This window comes from Phyllostomus discolor, chromosome 6 (assembly GCF_004126475.2).
Source record: "Phyllostomus discolor isolate MPI-MPIP mPhyDis1 chromosome 6, mPhyDis1.pri.v3, whole genome shotgun sequence".
Lineage (NCBI taxonomy): Eukaryota > Metazoa > Chordata > Mammalia > Chiroptera > Phyllostomidae > Phyllostomus > Phyllostomus discolor.
In genome coordinates, this window is record NC_040908.2 from 61567191 (window position 1) to 61587093 (window position 19903).

Consider the following 19903-nt stretch of genomic DNA (forward strand, 5'->3'; position numbering starts at 1 on the left):
CACCCGGGCCAACGGTCAGGAGGGAGGTGCCATGTCACAGCACAAGGGGAGCAACTCCACTAAGTCCATGTTGCTTTTCCTCTCACATCATACACAGAAGGGTACAACGACCCGTACACTCGTGTTTCAACTTATCCCTTGTTAGGAGTGCTTATGATAGCTAAATATTCGCCGGAGGGGAGCATAGCCTCCGCCCCCTCTCATTGCCTCGCAGAGTGGTTTAGCCCGGGCTCCCCTCGGCGCACTGCCCCCGCACCCCCGGTGCTAGCCTTGCACAGGCGCGCAGCGTCGAGAGGCGGGCACAAGCCCGGCGCGCGCGGGCGCTGTGTATAAATACTGCGCCGCGTCGCCCGCAGCCTGGTTCGCTCCGCACCGTCCGCCCAGACTTGATCTCGGTGTTCTGCTTGCGCGTTTCGCAGTCGTCGCCTCACTGCTCCCTTTTCTCTTTCCTCAGCGTCACTGTCACTTGCCGCCACTCACCAACACCAACATGAACGGGCAGCTCAACGGTTTCCACGAGGCGTTCATCGAGGAGGGCACGTTCCTCTTCACCTCTGAGTCTGTGGGGGAAGGCCATTCAGGTGAGATGACGGGGCCTGCCGCGAAGTGAGGGTGGAGCGTGGGGCCCGCCCGGCCAGGCTGGCTCCGACCGGCTGAAGGTGGCGCCCTAGTAGGTTGCCCTTGCTTGCTGGGCTGTGGGAAAAGCGGCGGCCGCGCGCCCTCCGCGTGTCGCTCTCGGTGCTGAGCGCGTGTCCGCCGTTCCCCTCCCCCTTCCTCTCCTTCATTCGCATCCGGCCGCGCGCCCCGGCACGCGGAAGATTCCAGAAAACAAGAAGGGCGGAGGCCGCGACGGCTGGTGCTCTACTCGGGGAGGGCACTGTTTCTTCCTCTTCGTCCTGCTCTGCGAAAAACCTCGAGTGGGCGACCCGCCCGGAGTGCTCGTGCCCGGGCCTCGGGAGCGCGCTCCCCGCATTGCAGCGGCAACCACGTGTCTGCCTCATGTGGCATCTGGGTCGGGCTAGTGGCCGTGTTGCGGGGCTGCCGGAGCGTTCTGAATTGTGGAGTCCGGGGCTGCGACCCAGGGACGTCTCTTCCGAGTTCCTTCGCTTGGGTCACCACTACTCTCGGAGAATACGGACCATCCGTTAGGCAGTAGTATATGGCCTCGCCTTTGAGGTGACTGGCTCCAACTAAATATAGCGCGTGTTGGAGAAGGCATGCCTTATTTGGGCCGTGCTTGAAAAGGATGGAAGCATGAATTAAGCGTAAGTTGACATTGTGTTCTCAAGTTTTTGGTGCTTACCATTAGGCAGGTTTTATCTCGTTTTCTTCTCTGGGCTTTGTCCACTGGTCCGCCATTATGGGGATCAGTCTACACGTGGACGAATGAAGCTCTTTCAAGGAACTTGAAATCAATCTGAAAACCTCACCTGGTAAAGAAAATTATTTTGCTCGGCTGCTTCTGCTCTTTCTTAGGTTGACGACAAAACATACTTATCTAGCGTGGTGGTTTAAGGGTCCATTTCTCCTGTAAGTCTACTGTCACTTTGATGAAATTCCACAAGCATAACCTAGTGCTGTAGGAGAAGACAAAACCCAAGACCCTGATGAGTAATGGTCGGATGACTTAATCATTTAAGTCATAGGCATTTGTAACAGTTTGTAGATTGTCTTGAACCTTTGGCTTGAGTGGAGTGTACGTTTTGCTTGGTATAGAAAATTAAGGAAAGGGATATTGGGGTATTTGTTACTTTCCCATAGAGGAAAAATCAAGGATGTGGAAGACATTTGGGCATTTAGCAGCCTGGCCAGCTTTTGTTACTAGACTATGTATAACAATCACATAATTTGCCATTTCATGCCTTTTGTTCATCAAGTGTCCTTGCTTTCATTGTTTAACTCTTTTGTTGACATCATTTCTCATTGTCCTCATTGGTGTTCCTCAGATCAGGGAAAAATTGATGAGAAAAAAAGTTTACCTTTCTGGTTGGTTGGATTAATAATGCAAACTTTAAGTTTTAGGGATAAAATGTTAAGTATGGTTTGAAAATTTAAATCAACACTAAGGCCAATGTTTCCTAGCTTTCCTGTTAGATGTGAAGATAAACTGTTCTATTTCTATTTTCACTTGCATAATCTTGATAATGTGGCTGTTATATTTAACAGTGGGAATTGTTTTGCCTGAGAAGTGAATTTTTCAAAATGTAACATGCTATGTTACATCCAGTGTTTATTCTTTAGGTAAATAGTTTCTAGTAAAATCGTACTTTAATTATACAGTTGTTAAGATCTCCATATTTGAAATGCTGCTGAATTGTACACCTGAAAATGTTTAGTAGAATGGGAAGACTTATATAGGTGTTAGCCACAGTTATGAGAAGCTCTACCAAAGATCTTGACAGCTGTGGTTATCAGGAAGGAGCATGGCATAACTTACATTAACAGTAAGTTAAAGAAATTGAGCTAGGAATTTATTTTTTCCCCCCAGATAAAATTTGTGATCAGATCAGTGATGCTGTCCTTGATGCTCACCTTCAGCAGGATCCTGATGCCAAAGTGGCTTGTGGTAGGTTCAGAATACTGCTGCTGCTGCTGCTTGGGTTTTTTCTGTGTTTTTTTTTTTTTTTTTTTTTTTAAGATTTTATTTATTTTTCTAGAGAGGAAGGGGGGTGGGGAACATGGATATGTGAGAGAAACATTGATTGGTTCTCCCTCGCATGCCCGCAACTAGGGACCTGACTGAGAATCAAACCAGCAACCATTTGGTCCACAGGATGATGCCCAACCCACTGAGCCACACTAGTTAGGGCCAAAACACTGCTTCTTACCAACTAATGAAAAGGTAGTATGAAAATTATAAAAACGACACTTGAGTGTGAACCTCTGTTTTATTAGAAACTGTGGCTAAAACTGGAATGATCCTTCTTGCCGGGGAAATTACATCCAGAGCTGCTATTGACTACCAGAAAGTGGTTCGTGAAACCATAAAACACATTGGATACGATGATTCTTCCAAAGGTATATTTTAATGAGTTGGTTCTGCTAAGCTCATTTTTCCCAAATATTTTCTTCAGTGCTCTCTAGTTCCATCTTCTAAAGATGTTCCTGTTAATCTTTAACTCCATTTGTATAGTTTTATTATCCTTTTGTTCCAACCCTGTTCATCCTCTGAAAGTACTAAGTTTTAGGTATATTTGATTTCTTTAGCAATACAGGTGATTCTTGAATAGCACAGGAGTTAAAAGCACCAACCTGATCACTAGCAGCCTCCTCTTCTCCCCCCCCCACACATACACAATTGTCTATCATTTACAGCTAAGTGGCAGATGTGTTATTCAAGGGTTGCCTGTATAGAATCCCAGATAATTATTGCAAGACGGTATTTACTATAGCTTTTTTAAAGAAAACTGCTTCGATTTATTATAGGGTTTGACTACAAGACTTGCAATGTGTTAGTGGCCTTGGAGCAACAATCACCAGATATTGCTCAAGGTGTTCATCTTGACCGGAATGAGGAAGACATTGGTGCAGGAGACCAGGTATTGTGATAGGTGCTATCTGCATCTCTTTTAACATTGCATTTTGAGGCTTGGAGTGATAACATGGGTGACTTTCCTTTGTTAGGGCTTGATGTTTGGTTATGCCACTGATGAAACAGAGGAATGCATGCCTTTAACTATCGTCTTAGCACACAAGCTCAATGCCAAACTGGCTGAACTACGCCGAAATGGCACTTTGCCTTGGTTACGCCCAGATTCTAAAACTCAAGTAAGTGATGATCATATAGTTAAATTACGTATATGCATTGGCCCAGGATATTAGTGAAGTTACTTGATTAAAGCTAATTGGAAAAAAGACAAGACTAGCATTTGTCTTTTGTAACTTAGGTAGAAAACCAAGAGTAAAACTTGTTTAGTAGACTGAGGTCCTGATGACTTGTGTTGCCTTCAAGGTGACTGTGCAGTATATGCAGGATCGAGGTGCTGTGATTCCCATCAGAGTCCACACAATTGTCATATCAGTTCAGCATGATGAAGAAGTTTGTCTTGATGAGATGAGGGATGCCCTAAAGGAGAAAGTCATCAAAGCAGTTGTACCTGCAAAATACCTTGATGAGGATACAATCTATCATCTACAGCCAAGTGGCAGATTTGTTATTGGTGGGCCTCAGGTAAGGCCTTACAAATGTCAATTCAGTTTATTCTTTTGGATCTTCTGTGGTGGTTACTGGTAAGAATTTGGCCACTATCACATTTTCTCTTGTTTGTTTGTTTGTTTGTTTTTGGAAGCCCTACCTGTGAATTTCTTGTATTTGCTGAGTGATACATAATAGGCATTTAACAAACTTGATCTAGAATCACTTACTGGGAAGGATAAGATATAAAGTGACTTTAGATACTTGTAATTTCAGGGTGATGCTGGCTTGACTGGCCGGAAAATCATTGTGGATACTTACGGCGGCTGGGGAGCTCATGGAGGAGGTGCCTTTTCAGGAAAGGATTATACCAAGGTGGACCGTTCCGCTGCTTACGCTGCTCGTTGGGTGGCAAAATCCCTTGTTAAAGGTGGTCTATGCAGAAGGGTTCTTGTGCAGGTATGTATTCTTTAATAAAACTGGAGTGATTCAAAGGCATGTAAGTGGGAGGGCATTTAGTAATTATCTATATGTCTTCTTTTATACCAGTGTATGCAAGAGTGTGGATCTGTTGATAACAGACTCTTACGACATTTCAATCGTTTTAGGTCTCTTACGCTATTGGAGTTTCCCATCCATTGTCTATCTCCATTTTCCATTATGGCACCTCTCAGAAGAGTGAGAGAGAGCTATTAGAGATTGTGAAGAAGAATTTTGACCTCCGCCCTGGGGTCATTGTCAGGTAAAGATGGTAAAGCCTATTGCTAGTGAAAAATATTAAGGGTGTGGGGGTGTGAATATGTACGAGATATGTACGAGGTCTGAGGACATGAAGGAAGACTCCTTAAGTATGAGGACATTTTTAATTTTCTAGAAATGTGTTGGTGTTATAAGTTGCCTTCAATAAAGGCTTAAATTATTAAGAAAAATCCAAAAGTATAGTGCTCCATGGCTTGGACTTAGCCACCCTAGAGTCTTCCACATTTGATACTGGGCTTTGGGCTCATCTTAACCTAAGAATGTTTACTTAAAAGAAATTTAGTACAGATAAATGGGATGTCGAAAACCATTAATAAAGAAAATAACCATGTAGGGGTGTGGGCATGGGACTTTGGTGGTAAGTATTTCATGATCTTAAATGAGCTTTTAACACTTGCAATTTCTCAGGATAATGACAAGTTTTCATATTTGTTGAGCCAGGGATCGAAAAACAAGAACTATAGTTACTAATTAAGGACTGTGCAAGGAGTTTGGACACCAGGGAAGTAACAAACACTTCTGCCACAAACTTTTTTCCTAGCATACTCCAGGGAACTGAACTCATTTGCCAGAAGTCTTGAAAATGAGTCTTGCTGATTGTTTTTGCTTAATTTTAATGATTGCTACATATTAAGTTACGGACTTATATATTCCAGGGATCTGGATCTGAAGAAGCCAATTTATCAGAGGACTGCAGCCTATGGCCACTTTGGTAGGGACAGCTTCCCATGGGAAGTGCCCAAAAAGCTTAAATATTGAAAGTGTTAGCCTTTTTTCCCCAGACTTGTTGGCGTAGGCTACAGAGAAGCCTTCATGCTCTGAGGGAAAGGGCCCTTCTTCCTAAATTTTCTTGTCCTCTTTCAGCTCCTGATCAGTTGCAGTCACTCTAGTCAATGACATGAATTTTAGCTTGTGTGGGGGAGTGTAAGTTCGGCTTGCTATTCTGTCCCTAGGTTTTTTGTTCATTATAATGAATTTAGTGAGCATAGGTGATCCGTGTAACTGCCTAGAAACAAACCAACAACACTGTAGTAAATAATGCTTTGAAATTGAAACTTTGTGCCCTATCACCCAACCCCCTAAAATTCTAATTGCATTGACTTGCTCACCAAATGCTGAAAATGTCCTTGTAATGTGCACGTAAAGTACTTGTAGTTCCATTATAGCTTCTGTCTGGCAATGCCACAGCCCTGTCAGCATGAATTTGTAATGTCTCGAGCTCTATTATGGATGTGAAGCTTTCCCTTTACCCTCCCTATAACATGATCCATTTTTAATTATGTAGCTCTTTGTCAGGGAGTGTTCCCTATTCAGTCACTCTTGCATGTAACGCAAGTTCCAGTTGGAGCTCTAGCCTGACGTTAAAAAAAGGGGGCAGTTACCATTAAACCATCTCCCTGGTGCTTATGCTCTTAATTGCCATCTCCTAAACAGCACCAAATCAAATCTCTCCACTTACTCAGCTGTCTTTTGGAGGACGTACGTAATAAGGTTTTTTAGTAAACCAATCCTATGCATGGTTTCAGCACTAGCCAAACGACCCAACTCCTAGCTCTAGAAAAAACAGGCACTTGGCACCCTTGTGATGTCATACAGAGAAGTCATAGGGCAGTACCTGAGGGTCTGTAGGTTGCACACTTTGGTACCAGATAACTTTTTTTTTTTTTTTCTTTATAAGAAAGACTAAGTACTCCACACTGCACAATAACTCCTCCCAGGGTTTTAACTTTGTTTTATTTTCAAAACCAGGTCCAATGAGCTTTCTGAACAGCTGGTGTAGCTACAGAGAAACCAGCTTTCTTCAGACAGCAGTGCTTTTGGCGGGGAGGAGGAAAATCCCTTCATACTTGAACATTTTCTAATTGCTTATTTATTGTATTCTGGGGTATGGCGTAAGTACAGAGAAGCCATCACCTCAGATGGCAGCTTTTAAAAGATTTTTTTTTTCCTCAACACCATGATTCCTTTAATGTTTCCAGCATTCCCAGGTAGGCCAAGGTGTCCTACAGAAAAACCTTGGGTTAGACCTACAGGGGTTCTGGCTGGTGTTAACAAGGGAGGGCAGAGCTGGTGCAGCTGGCCATGGAGAAAGCTGACTTGGCTGGTGTGGTACAGAGAAGCCAGCTTGTTTACATGCTTATTCCATGACTGCTTGCTCTAAGCAGAAAGTGCCTTTCAGGATCTATTTTTGGAGGTTTATTACGTATGTCTGGTTCTCAATTCCAACAGTTTAATGAAGATCTAAATAAATGCTAGGTTCTACCTTAACTGTGTCCATTATTTTAAAGTGTTTTGGTATGAATATGATCTGAAAACATAATCTTGAACCCTGATTAATCATAACTGTAATCAATTGTTCTGGGCAATCATCTCAACCCTAACTACAGGCATTTATTTAATAGGCTTGAAAATCTTATCCCTTAAGATTTGATTTTGGTTTCTCAAGTGTTGCCTTTTTCAGCCAATGGAGTGGTAGCCCATTTCATGTGTCTCCTTACTGCAATAGCCATAATTTAAATTGCCAGGGTTTCAAATTACCTAAGATAAAGGGGGTAAAGACCACTAATAGAATACAGGCTTCCCCCATTTTAAATTGAAAAAGGGAAGAAAAGCAGAAGACTGTAACTTAAATGGGTGGGAGGGGGACCACACGACCAAAAAACGGCCTCATAGGATTCCTTCAGTTAGCCCAAATGGGTACTAATGTATGTCTTTTGTGAAAGTGAAGTGGCTTAATGCAAACATGGAAAGGGATATACCTGTATTTATGAAAGTGGTACTGTTAGTCAAACTTTATTTTTAGACAGTTGGGAAGGGGGTGGGGGAGCATCGATTGGTTGCCTTTCATGCCCTGGCACACACACAACCTGCAACCTAGGCATGTGCCCTGACCCAGAATCAAACTGGTGACCTTTTGCCTCGTGGGACCATGGTCAGGGCCAGTCTTGAAAATTTCAACCCACTACATTTCAGCTTGACTAATGTGAAAAATTAGCATACCTTTTAAGTATTAATCCCTTTATAAATAAGTGTAAAAGGCTGCAATTACATGTTCACACATTACAATCAGAAAAGTTCTTAAACAGGAATCACCTTGCCATCTAAAGTGATAATAAATGAACTAAAATTTAAAGTTAACAGTGGAGATACAAATTTCCAAAAGGTTGATCTGTATTTGTAGCAGTTTACAGAAAATTAATCCACATAGTTTTAACTATCTTGAGTCTAGGAGCTAAAAAGTACAGACAGGAGCCAGCTAGCATGCTGATGCTTTGATCTGCAGATGTGAGATCCAAGGAATGCTTGCTTTATACCTGTTTCCCTGGAGGCTTAAGGATTTAGAAATGGAGGGGAGGCCAAGTTATATCTTGGTATCAATGGAGCTTTTCTAACTTGTTCAGGAACTTGAGAACTTTGGCTTTCATGACACAGAAAAGCTCCAGGATGTAAAGTTTGTAGATGTCAATCAGTGCATTATGGTCTAAAGTTAGATTAAGTTCACTGAATAAAGTGATCTGAGGATGTCTGGATGCCTGTAACCTGGTGGGGCAGCACCAGAGAAGTAACTGCCTTGTAGTTAGGTTCAATATTTGCTAGGAAGATACCTAAGTAGTGTCCTTTATCATATACTGGGGGAAGGGGGGGGGGAGATAATTTTAGAGCTAGGGAGGTGGAGGAGCACTAACCCAGGGAGGATAGGAGCAAAGGCATGAAACGGTGAAGGTGGTTACAAACAGGAATGTATGACCATGAGACGGTGAAGGTGATTACAATTAGGAATATGTGACAAAAGACCAAAATGCTGGGCACACAATGAAAATACTAAAAAGTATTCCAGCCAAAAGGACATTGATACCTTATTCCCAAAACAGCTGCCCTTGCACAAAATCTAATTTACTCCCTTGAACAACTTAGACCAGTATTAAGATTGACCATACGTCCTCTTCATCCCATCCCAGTATCTTCATTGGGAAAATGAGTCACTGTTGGTATACTAACAATTTGGGAGTTGCAGCATCCTTGTCTACATTAAAAGTGCTTATGCAAAAGTCCCCTCACAGTGAGGAGCTATTCTTACCAAAGAGGGTGATGGTGGTTAGGGAACCAAGGTTAGCTGAAGGTTAGGGAACCAAGTTAGCAAAGGACATAACATCATGCTGAGGTATACTGTCATGGAGAGATGTGCAAAAAGATTAAAACCAGTGTTTCCCCCACACCATTCTTACTAACTGCTCAAGGTACACTGGCACAGCCGTTGCATACAATGCTTGTATGAATCAGAGCTTAGTGCCAGGCCCCACATGGCCTCAGTGGGGTGCCCTTATTCATGCCCCAACTGCATAACCACATTGTAGCCCTGCTCTGGTCTCCCTAACTGGATTCTAATACAAAGGCTGAAAGAACACACAGTAGAGATGAAAAATTTAAGAAATAAGAGAATTGCTAGGACTTGACGTTAAAAGAAATGCAAGGAAAAGATTTAAGGCCAATGACTCAAATGGCTCGGTCAAGACACAGTTGTCATTCACTAATAAAGGAGTAGGTCTTGAGTTTGGGATGAAGGTAAGTTCTGCTTTGATAGCTCTGTGGGACATCCAGGGGGAAATAGGTATAGGTCTAGGGCACAGGAAAGAAATCTAAGCAGCACCACTTGAAACCATGGAATAGACCTATTCATGCCAAGTGTGTACAGTGGAAAAACTGCCAGGGAATGAGGTCACTGTCCAAGCAGGTAAGGTGGGGTTGGCCATAAGAGAAGCATGAAAATAGATGCAACCCTTTAGCAAAGTTACTGGGATTGCCAATTTACTACTATACTAATCTCTGTTACAAAACTGAGTTTTGTTTTTAAGTCTATGCATTCTCACTTCCTAGCCTGGTGCCAGGCCTTGAATTTTCACAGAACTGATTAGTTTCCATGATCATCCTTGTATATACAAACCTACAAAGTGACCAGACATTCCCTAATACCTCACCAAGTGCGGTTAATACTTCACATTACTTTCTCACTAAATGATAGAATAATGCTAAATAATCAGCTTAGTTTTAGGAAACTACTACTACCAGTCATCTAAATTTCCTTATTGGTTTAATTCTGCTATTGTAACTACTCTCACAATTGCTAGTGAAAAACTTACCAGCTGTATAGATAGAAAATTGCTCTGTGTGCATTTCGAACATGATCACCATCCTAATACTTAAGAAAACAAGTTTTAAGCTACGTTACTTCAGAATTATTGTGATTCTGAAAATTACAAGAGGCAGGGTGCAAAACCTTAAGTCAGACAGGAGGTTCAAGCCATCAATCCAACCCTTGCTAGGTTTATGTTTGAACAAATATTACTTGTCAACCTCAGTGTCTTCAATTGTAAAATAGTGACCATTAAGGACTAAATGTAATAACAGGCACAGTGCTTCACACAGTGCCTAGCACATAACAAGCACTTGAAAATAATTAGCTACTATTTTCGTTACAGTATATCAAATGCCTATAAGGATTTTTTCAAATTTCCACTGCACAGGTAATGGTCCTGTAACTGGCTGCTCCCACATCTGTACCCAATGTCTGGCCCCTTTAGAACTCTGAGTGGGTATGGTCAGAATTCAGTTCAGGAGGATCAGAATTTGAAGAATCTGTGTTGGAAGGACTAGACTCTCCAACTGGCTCAAAGGGTCGCAAGTTTGCATAAGTCACCTCTTGGGCCAGTTGCTCCAGGGACGGGCGGCCTAATGCCAGATTTCGAAGTGAGATACAAGTCATCAGGAAGCTGAAAGAAAGGAAAAAGGCCATCCAGTCCAACCTCCTGTTTTAGCATAGACATTCCTACCAAAGCCCTTGGGGAACACCTGGTCCTACCTCCTCTCAAGCATAAATAAGAATTGCCCTCCGCCCCAGGGACCCTCGAATCCCAGATGGAAGGGCACCCTACTTCTTGTACAGTCTGGTAGAGGATTCCAGGGTGAGGCAGGAATAACCCATGGGGAGGCTAGAGGTAAACTGAGGCAGAGCAAGGCAGCAAGGACATCAGACCCAGGTCACTTAACTCTCCCATTAAATCACGAAGAGGAGAACAGAGGAAAAAGGCTATTTAGCCCTAGATTGCCCTTTCCTGGGAGAGTGTCACTACTCTTACCCTCACTAGAGAAGTTACCTGGCTTGCAAATATCTGGTGACACAATTATAAGTACTGCTGGTAAAACTTACCTGCGGCGAAAAATGTAGAGCTTTCGCAGCAAGAAGCGGAAGAATCGCTCATGGAAAGGGGTTTTTCGCCGGCGTTCAATTTCCTGGAGTCTTTGCTGGCGTTTAAGAAAGGTCTGAACCAGAGGTGTTGGCTCAGGACCTCCTTTTACTTCTCCTTCCAGCAGAGGTTGCAGCTCTGGAGGTAGAGGCCCCGTTTCTGCTCAGATGTCAGCAAAAAGAGGAATCACTGAGAGAGAGATCATTCTCTCTTCTAGAAGTCCCCTTTCAACTAGAGGCTTCAAGTTCTTTTTTTAATGACTAGATCCTCATTCGCTACCCTGACTTCTCAGGGGCTACCTTAGCCCAAATCTTTATATACTCACCACTTCCATTCTCCACCTTCTCTTTCAATTCTTGCAGATATGCCAGGTCTTGCTCCAATGTAAGCTCCGTAGTGTTGACATAGATGTACATGTAACACGAAGGACTGGGTGATATTGTGTACACCTTATGGTATTCACCAGCAGGCAACTGACAGAGGAGCAAAATGCATTATTTCAGTCATAAACTTTTCCTAGCCAGCCTATGGGCTCCTAACACTAGCCACTCCCCCACCCCCCAGGCATCTTCTCACTGTGACTTGGGAGTCCAAAGGAGCTGACCTCTAGAATCCTGTATGAGACTATTCACAGCCAGGGGTCTTTGCTTTTTGAGGCCTCACTGCATTACTGGTATGGTCAAGTATTTTGAGTCTGTAATAAGTTAACTCCACTCATCTAAACTTTTCTGCTATTGTTAATTCCAGCAAAATACCTGCATTTTTTCTCCCTCCTGAAGAGTCTGGTTCTTCTGTTCTGCCACCAGCTCCACAGTAACCTCCCCCTGCAGCAGCTGGATGCTAGTGTTGCCCAGGTCTTCACTCACAAAATTCTCTAGGTGCAGCCCTGACAGGGGCAACAAAGTTCCCCAACTCACACCATGGCAGAGCGAACTCACTCCCAGCGAGAACAGAGACATCACAGTTTCACCACCTCCACCCATCAGATTTCATAAAACATTCCTTTCACCAGGAGTAACCCCTCCCCTCTCCACCACATGCAATGTCCCTGACCAAGGAAGTGAGGAAGAAAGACAGCAAAGCCTCCCTAAGCTTTCTTCCATACCAGGGAAATCTGCAATGAAGACCACCTCAGTGTGGTTATCCAAGCTGCTCTTGATTTCCTGTAACTTGGCCCTCCAAGGGGAGAGATCCATCAAAAGTGGCTGCAGCCACGATGTACGCTGGAAGGGGGACCAGGCAGCCTGCACAATGTCCACACGAGGGTCAAAAATCCTTAGGAAAGAAAGTCATGTTTTAAGAAGGCCACAACCATCTACCCATTAGTATTTCCAGTTGTTTCTTTCATCACCATTTCCAATAGAGAGAACAGGGTTTCTAGACAGAAAAAATGGCCTAAGTCAGCATGTTATTACCAGTCCCGGGCAGACAGAGAAGGGAAAAAGATTCTGGAGCACTGGGAAGAATGAGGATTAGTGGCCATCTGAGAATTGTGTTAAGTTTCTAGCAGAACAAGTTATTACCTTTTCTTTGGGATGATGGTGCCCCCTGCTGGAAGCAATCAGCTATGCCCACAACCACGTTAACATGGATATGCAACAGAGGACAGCCTTTCAAGCAAGACAACACTGGGGAGCAGGGGTTATTCATCTTGGCAAAAGCAGCTGGACTTCATTTCCCCCCCTCCTCTGCATCCCTTGCCCACCTCTGCTGGAAGCGGTCATTGATGGAGACCCAAATATCAAAGTAGATCTGGGGCTCAGTAACATTGTACTTGGGAAGCAGGCGGCTCAGGCAAGTGGCATATTGCTTCAGCATGTCCGCGTGATCCTTCCATCGCCGGCTCTGTGTGAATACCTGTCCCAAACCCCCATGTTAGTCCCACCTCATTGTTATTGACCTACTGGATGAGTCATGCACCACCAATGGTACAAAGAGATCTGGCTGTTTAGATCAGAGGAAAAAAACAACAAACTTGTCTCTAGGGAAGGGTTTTTCATTGCTTGGCTAATGGTGGTACTTACCTTTCTTAAATCAAATCTCAATTCTAGGAAGTGAATGATATTGCCTTATTTCAACCCACATAAAAGAAGGTTCAACTTGGTTCCTCAGAAAGGGCAGTGACCCAAGTTTGTTTTAATTGTGTTGAGGCCCAAATCAGACCCCAAAACTCAAGGGAACTTTGAAGAACAGTAAATTATCAGCATCAGAAATCTCACCCCAGGGTTAAGGTAGCCCAGCTCGCCAGTGCGGCCATCACGGTAGGTGATCTTCACGTGCTGGTGGGAACGGGAGTGCACCATCATGTCCCAAGAATAGCCATATAGCCCATTTGTCCAATTGTTATAGCCCTAAAAAACAGGGCAGAGGAAATCGGCTCAGTGGTTCTTATGCTAATCCCATCTTCTACCAAGAAAGGGCTATAGTACCAGTCCCTTTTTCCCCTCTACTGCTGTCACCTCTGCGACTTTCCAAGCTAACCCCCCGCCCTATACATACCTGGGTGAGGAAATGGGAATAGGGCAGGAAAAGCTGCTCCAGGAGGTAGAGCAGGGTGAAGGCAGCACCTAGCTGATGGCGCAGGCCCGGCTTCTCGCCACCTTTGGCCCGGTTCCTCTTATACATGCAGGAAGCACTGGGCTGAGGGGCAGCCTTGAGGGGCAGTAGTTCTTGCAGCCTTTTGGGGCAGTTAGACACCAGCTTCCGAGGCCACTCAGGGGAGCAGAAGAGAGGGCTGCTAGCCAGCATGACATAGGGGAACATACCTAGAAAAGCAAGGAGAAAATAAGCATTTCAGGAGTTTGGTTTGGGGAAATGTAGGTAATTTCCTCAATACCTTTCCCTTAAGAAACCTCTCCCAAGTATCCCACTTATGACAGAAGTTCTTAACTAAAAGATACTTACTTTCACAGATTCCATACTATACAATACCAGCTGAGCCCAGAAGCCCCAATCCTCTCTTCCCCATTTATTTCCATTCCACAGATATTGCACCTGGCCCAGTTTAATTCCTATTCTCATCTCCCAGTCCCAAACAATGCCTTTGGCAAGTCACCCCCTGCACATGATGGTTTCCTATTTCCTACCAGATGATAGGTACTGACCAATGCTGAAAAGCTGCGAATTCATGCAGTGGAAGTAGGTCACAAAGAGGAGGCCAATGGATCTTGAAGCATCGAAGAAGAGCAGGAAACCAGCTGAGAGGTCAAGTAGCAGTCCACACCAGTGCACCACTAGCAGACTCGTCATCTCCTCGGACAGTATCAGTCTGCAGATGTCAGGGACAGGGTCAGGCACCAGCCCGCTGAAGAACCCAGCTTTCACAGCACATTCATAGCAAATGTACACTGGCTACCTTGTTCTTGCTAAAGGATCCACCTAGCAGGTAGGTAGAACTGTGCACAAAGATACCCCATGGGTTTCCCAACCCCTTTACATTTCCATATTTTAGGTGTCCAATTGTTTTCAACATACCCCATGTAATAAGCAAGGGCAAATCTCCTAGGGCAAATCTGATTGGGAAGTGTGTGTGTTGTGTGGGGGGCAGGTTCCTCATAGAGGTTATAAATGGGAAGAAACTTTAAAAGGTGAATACTTGACTAACATGACACTGAAGTGTCACAGGACATAGGAAATAACAGAGAGGAAGAAAAAAGAACAAAGTAAAATAAGAAAAAGGAGAAATGAGAGGAAGAGAGATCAGAGAGGCAAACCTCTACTTTGTAAAAAGTTGGTAACACTGGTTCTGTCAGGGCAGGGACAATGCCTGTCCGCCTTCTCAGTTGATGGCTAAGGAATCCTAGTGAGAGGCTGGATGGCAACCCAAGGACACAGACACCACCCATGGCAACTGCTCAGGGCATCAAGTCACCTAGTTCTGGCTCTTTCCTTTTCAATTTTCTTTCCCTTCCTTCCCCCAATACCATAAGCTGCACAGGGGCAGCTAGGCCTAGATCTTTTGATGTCATCAATTCTGCATTCTGCTGAATAGAGAGATGAGTAGGCAGAGGAAAGCATGTTGCAAACTGAGGCAAAGTAGGAACTGCAGACATGACAGAGATAAGTCACCCACTCTGGACTTGTGCCTCAAGGAGGCTTCTGCCGACTGCCACTCACTTGAAGGGACTGAAGAGCCAGTGCCGGGACAGGTGCTCCATGGAATAGCCCTCCACCCAGTCTGCATCCAGCTTTTTCACACCCGCGATGAAGTACACAATGAAAATCTGCAAACACAAAATGCAAAACAAATTACTAAAACAAAAAAAAGAACCTTATTTTGTGCAGACAGTCAAAAATAGAGTAAGTTCTCATCTCAGATCAGGGTCCAAAGAACATTAGTTCCATCCTTCTATTCACTCATCTCAGATATTCACTTGTCTCAGATATTCTCTTATCCAACAAGTACCTACTGACATCCCACCGGGGCCAGGCACAGTATGAGGCACCAAGGAAAGTCATGAAGCATAGACATCATTCTCTGACAAGGATTCTAACCTGGCAGGGACAAAGCTCTATTCTTTCCACAACAAGATGAGAGAGCTCAGATTAGGGTATTGGAAACAACAGAAAAGCCAGCCTCCCCTTCCAGCAAAAGGAAAAAAGGGGAAGATCCAGGGAGGCTGAGTAGAGCGCAGTCTGGCAGTGGGATGGCCACGCTGACAATGGCTATCAAAGAACACCTCCCCCTCCTAAACTCTTGTACCTGGCCACGCAGCACAGCATAGTTCCAAAGGGGCACGTGGGCATTCCGCTTTCGGGCATTCAGCAGGCCATCCACAGACCTACACCAAGTAAGGTAAGGATTGAGGAGAGCTTCTGAGTCCAGCCATATTTCTACCTTCCTTTTTCAATGTAATAATCTATCTCAGGACAATTCCCATATCTTGTCTGGCCCACTGGGCTATTTTGAGGCCCTTTAGAATATGAGCAATTTTTAGCGGTGATTATAACTCATAACTGAAATCTTACTAATGAGTCATAACAAGTTGTGTTTACGAAAAAAAAATCAGTGTTTACCATTAGTTAGTGAGCAAATTAGTTTGTCCTAATAAAATCAGTCAGGAAAAAAAAATGACAATGCTACAATATGACTGAATTTGAGAAAGAATGAATTTGAGGGAGTGTTTAAAAAGCTTAAGGTGTACATAAATTCTACAGTACATTTTTAAAAAAATTTCAGTATCAAAATAAACTAATTTTTCATAGACCTGGATGCCAGTACCTAGTGCCACAGGGTACTAACAGCCTACCTGGGGAGAGAACTGATAAACCCAGACTCTAGGACTAGATGTATTCTCAGGAGGCAGAAACAAAGCGGGTTTTCAAGATAATGAATGAGCTGAGAAGTTGGGAAAGAGGCAGCTTACACTGTGGTCAAGAGCACTGCGGTCTGCAGTTAAGGAGAGCTTGATTCTCACTTGTGCCTCTTCCTGCTATGTGACCTTGGCAAACCTTTTACTTCTCTAAGCCTTATTGTCTTCATCTATAAAATTAGGACAGCACCATGGACTTCATGGTGTTAAAATGAGGAAAAATTAAAGTGTTAGATGGCATGTGGAAAGCCCTCAGTAAGTGATAGGTTTTTTTCAAATTGTGTAAAGGCCATAAAAATAAAACTTTTCAGAGGCATTCTGTCAAAACCACCTCTTAATTCTGGACATTCTGAATGAGTTTAACAGTTTACAAGAGGATTATTTGTATGTGTGTATTAACAGTGAAACTTAATGACTGATAAATCACTAACAAATTCAATGCTTGAGATTTTTTACCTATACATCCTCATCTTATTAAGATGTATTTGCTTTTCACTTAATATGGAAAGAATCCTTAAAGGTCAACTGCCCTGCCACCCTGTCTCCAGGACCCTTCTCCACTTCCCCTGAAAGATGGTCACCTAAGTGAGAGGTGGGGGAGGGTTACCTCCTCCCAGGACAGCACTGCTGAGCAGCCCTACTGGGCTCTCTCCTTCTGTCATGACTCTGCCTCACAGCAACTTCTACTCTTGGCTCTAACTCTGCCCCTCTGGGCTCACAGAAAGTCTGCTTCCTCTTCCACATGACCACCCTTGAAGTATCTGAAAACAGCTATGTCTGGCTTTAGTCGTCTTCTTCTCTCTAAGAGGATTACAGGAAGTGGAATAGATCAAGGCACCTGGGGAGATATGGAAAAAGTGAAGGGGTGGGAATGAAGCCATTTTGCTTTGTGACATCCCAAGTGTTCCAACCTGACTGACCCCTGCTCCCTCCCAAATTCATCCAAATTAAAATGTGACCTTTGCCAAGCATGGTTGAAATTGTGCTTGCTGGGGCAAATTCTAGGACTTCAATGGGTCCCTATCTCTGGTAACCATCCTGACCCAGCCAACACCTCCCCTTTTTTCTCCAGACTCATACCAGTAGTGGTTTGCATCCATGAATGTCAGCTGAAAAGCCAATAAACCATACAGATAGGAGTGGTTGTTCCACGATGTCTTGTCCAGGAGAAACACATACCAGTATGGCAGCAGGAATAACACACAGCTTATCCGGTAGCACAGGCCCAGCATCATGCCCAGTGCCCCTGGGATTTGTGGGGGAGAGGATTAAGAGGTCAAAGGGTCATCACAGGCCCAGCTCCCCTAGGACAGGCTGTGAGTAAGATTAAGAAAAGTCCTCAGACATTTTATAATCAGGTACAACTAAGTGAAAATTAAGTGGTATTTTAGTATTTTTTAAAAAAGAGCTATAGGGTCACATCTCAGATGACACATAGGTCAACAGGGTGAAATTATGATCACGGCAGAAGTGAAATAAGGAACCCAAGACCTTGATCATTCACCAGCATGCTTTGTATTTCTCTGTTTTAGGTAGGCCAATCAATATTCCCACAGTTTTCCTCACCTAGAAACATGATGGTATAGACAAGATACATCCAATCAAGTGGCAGTGGTTGCAGGGCATTCAGCAAGGGGAAGCGGCACACGTCTAGCCCATCCAGGTATCTTCGGTCCAGGGAGCTGAGCCCCCGCTCCTGGGGAATGTCCAGTACCATCAACAGCCCTGAGAAGACAGTTGGGTGGGGTGCCATCAGGCCTCATCAAAGGAACCAGCCGATTGAACCTAGCTCCAGGGTCAGAAGTCTTTCCTAATCCTGGCTCTTCCATTTATTCATTCATTAAACAAAATTACTGACTGACTACTATATGCTAGGCACTATGCCAATTGTGTGATCATAGCCAATTCTCCATTTGTAAAAGGGCACTCATAATATTTTACAAAGTTACAGAGAGGATTAAATGAGAGAAGCATACAAAATGCTATAATAGCTGTTCAGGTTTTGATAGTTAATATTTATACAGGTCTGTGCTACAGAAAGTGGTCTAGGGTGGTGCTTCTCAACATTTTCCACTTCTTGGCATACCCAGAAACCGCAATGTTTGGCCAACACACTGGGGTAAACAGAAGGGGCTATTCAGGTCAGGAAGCCAGCCTTAGTTAAAGCAGGGTTTTGCAACCTCTGGACCATTCACATTTGAGGTGGTTAATTATTTACTGGGAGGGGCTATCCTGTGCATCATATGTCAATTAGCAGAATCTTTGGCTCCTATGTAGATGGAAGTAGTCACCTGTCCCTCCCAACATACATATGACAAATAAAAATGTCTACTGACATTGCCAAATGTCCCCCAGGGAAGCAAAAATGCTCCCTGTTGAGAACCACTGAGGGATTAATAGCGCAGCATTATCTGTAACCCATTCAAAAGGAAGCTCTGGATTAGGGAGTCACAGCCAAAATGTCCTCCCTGTCACCTCTGCCATTTCTCTGAAGTTTAGTCCTCTGCCTCTATATTTCCTCCTCAGATCAAAGTATTTCTGGCCTCCAAATCCTAATCAAAGGAGACAAAACTGGATTTGATCCTAAATTTCACAAATACTTCTTCCAGCATACTGATACCTTCAGCTGTGAGGAAAAAAAGGAGGTAAGTCCACCAATTAAGTAACCAAGAAATGGACAAGGGACGGGTGTCATTCTCCTACTCCAACCACACTGGTCCCTCCCAGAAACTAGACTTACCAAAGAGAAAACGGAAGACACCCAAGCTTGCAGGATCCGTTGGTCGATTCAGCAGGGTCACAAGGCTCCCCCAGCTGGATACATCTGTCCACTCAAAACCCACGAGTTTCACCATGCAGCTGGCCTGAGTGGACTTTAAGGTCTGTCCAGCCTTGCCTTTCTGTACTTTATCTGCAACCAATAAAGAGAAAAAGATGTGTTCGTGTATGGGGTGTTGGTGTTTTAAAATCGGCTCATTCCCAAATCACAGCCCCAACAGCCCTGGGTTTCTGCCTACCTGGGTTCTCCCACTCATCTCTACCAGAAACACCCCTGCGGTGCAGCCCCTGCTCCAAGATCCTCCAATGCCCCAGAACCTCTCTCAGACTACAGCCCCCTAACCGCTAATCGAAAGTCATTATCACTCCGAAACAGCAGATTGTAACCTCTTTCTACAAGCTCCTTCCCAAGAGAGCCCCCTTCTTTCCCCAGGTCCCAAGGGACAGTCCTCCTGCCTCCACCACTGTGAGGCCAGCGTCTCCCCCCTCTTTCCGCCACGGCTGGGGCTCTGAGCCTACCTGAGCTGGGAGGGCTCCGCACAGACCTGGCCGACACCGCCATGGTCCTGCAGAGCTAAGTCTTCCACAGCCACCGCCTCCGAGGTATGGGCGTAGGGAGTAGCAGCTCCCCTAAGCCACGCCTCCCGGACACATCAGCATGGAGCGCCCGCCGGAAA

General features: G+C 44.3%; 2 protein-coding genes across 5 annotated transcripts; one reads left to right on the forward strand and one right to left on the reverse strand.

Moving 5' to 3' along the window:
• The first annotated feature begins 278 nt into the window (after positions 1-278).
• Positions 279-7162, forward strand: MAT2A (methionine adenosyltransferase 2A). 2 transcript variants are annotated; one of them, XM_036028236.1, is made up of 10 exons: positions 360-581; positions 2489-2566; positions 2896-3018; positions 3427-3539; positions 3625-3768; positions 3953-4171; positions 4412-4594; positions 4744-4877; positions 5551-5606; positions 6644-7162. In XM_036028236.1, exons 1-10 carry the CDS (start codon positions 491-493, stop codon positions 6754-6756), a joined length of 1254 nt encoding a protein of 417 aa, XP_035884129.1. In that variant the 5' UTR covers positions 360-490; the 3' UTR covers positions 6757-7162. The 2 variants fall into 2 exon arrangements, with proteins under 2 accessions (XP_028370953.1, XP_035884129.1); XM_028515152.1 differs by lacking the exon at positions 6644-7162 and having other exon boundaries at positions 279-581; positions 5551-6264.
• GGCX (gamma-glutamyl carboxylase) lies at positions 6768-19895 on the reverse strand. 3 transcript variants are annotated; one of them, XM_028515150.2, is made up of 15 exons: positions 19746-19895; positions 19189-19359; positions 18015-18173; positions 17529-17694; positions 15839-15917; positions 15253-15359; positions 14241-14404; positions 13636-13901; positions 13356-13487; positions 12842-12993; positions 12242-12411; positions 11892-12022; positions 11462-11609; positions 11100-11295; positions 6768-10662 (listed from the first exon to the last, which is right to left on the reverse strand). In XM_028515150.2, the coding sequence occupies exons 1-15, from the start codon at positions 19786-19788 to the stop codon at positions 10470-10472; spliced, it is 2277 nt and encodes a 758-aa protein (XP_028370951.1). In that variant the 5' UTR covers positions 19789-19895; the 3' UTR covers positions 6768-10469. The 3 variants fall into 3 exon arrangements, with proteins under 3 accessions (XP_028370951.1, XP_035884127.1, XP_035884128.1); XM_036028234.1 differs by lacking the exon at positions 19746-19895 and adding an exon at positions 18924-19000 and having other exon boundaries at positions 9740-10662; positions 19189-19281; XM_036028235.1 differs by lacking the exons at positions 6768-10662; positions 11100-11295; positions 11462-11609; positions 11892-12022; positions 12842-12993 and having other exon boundaries at positions 12269-12411; positions 19746-19894.
• Between the last annotated feature and the right edge of the window lie 8 nt (positions 19896-19903).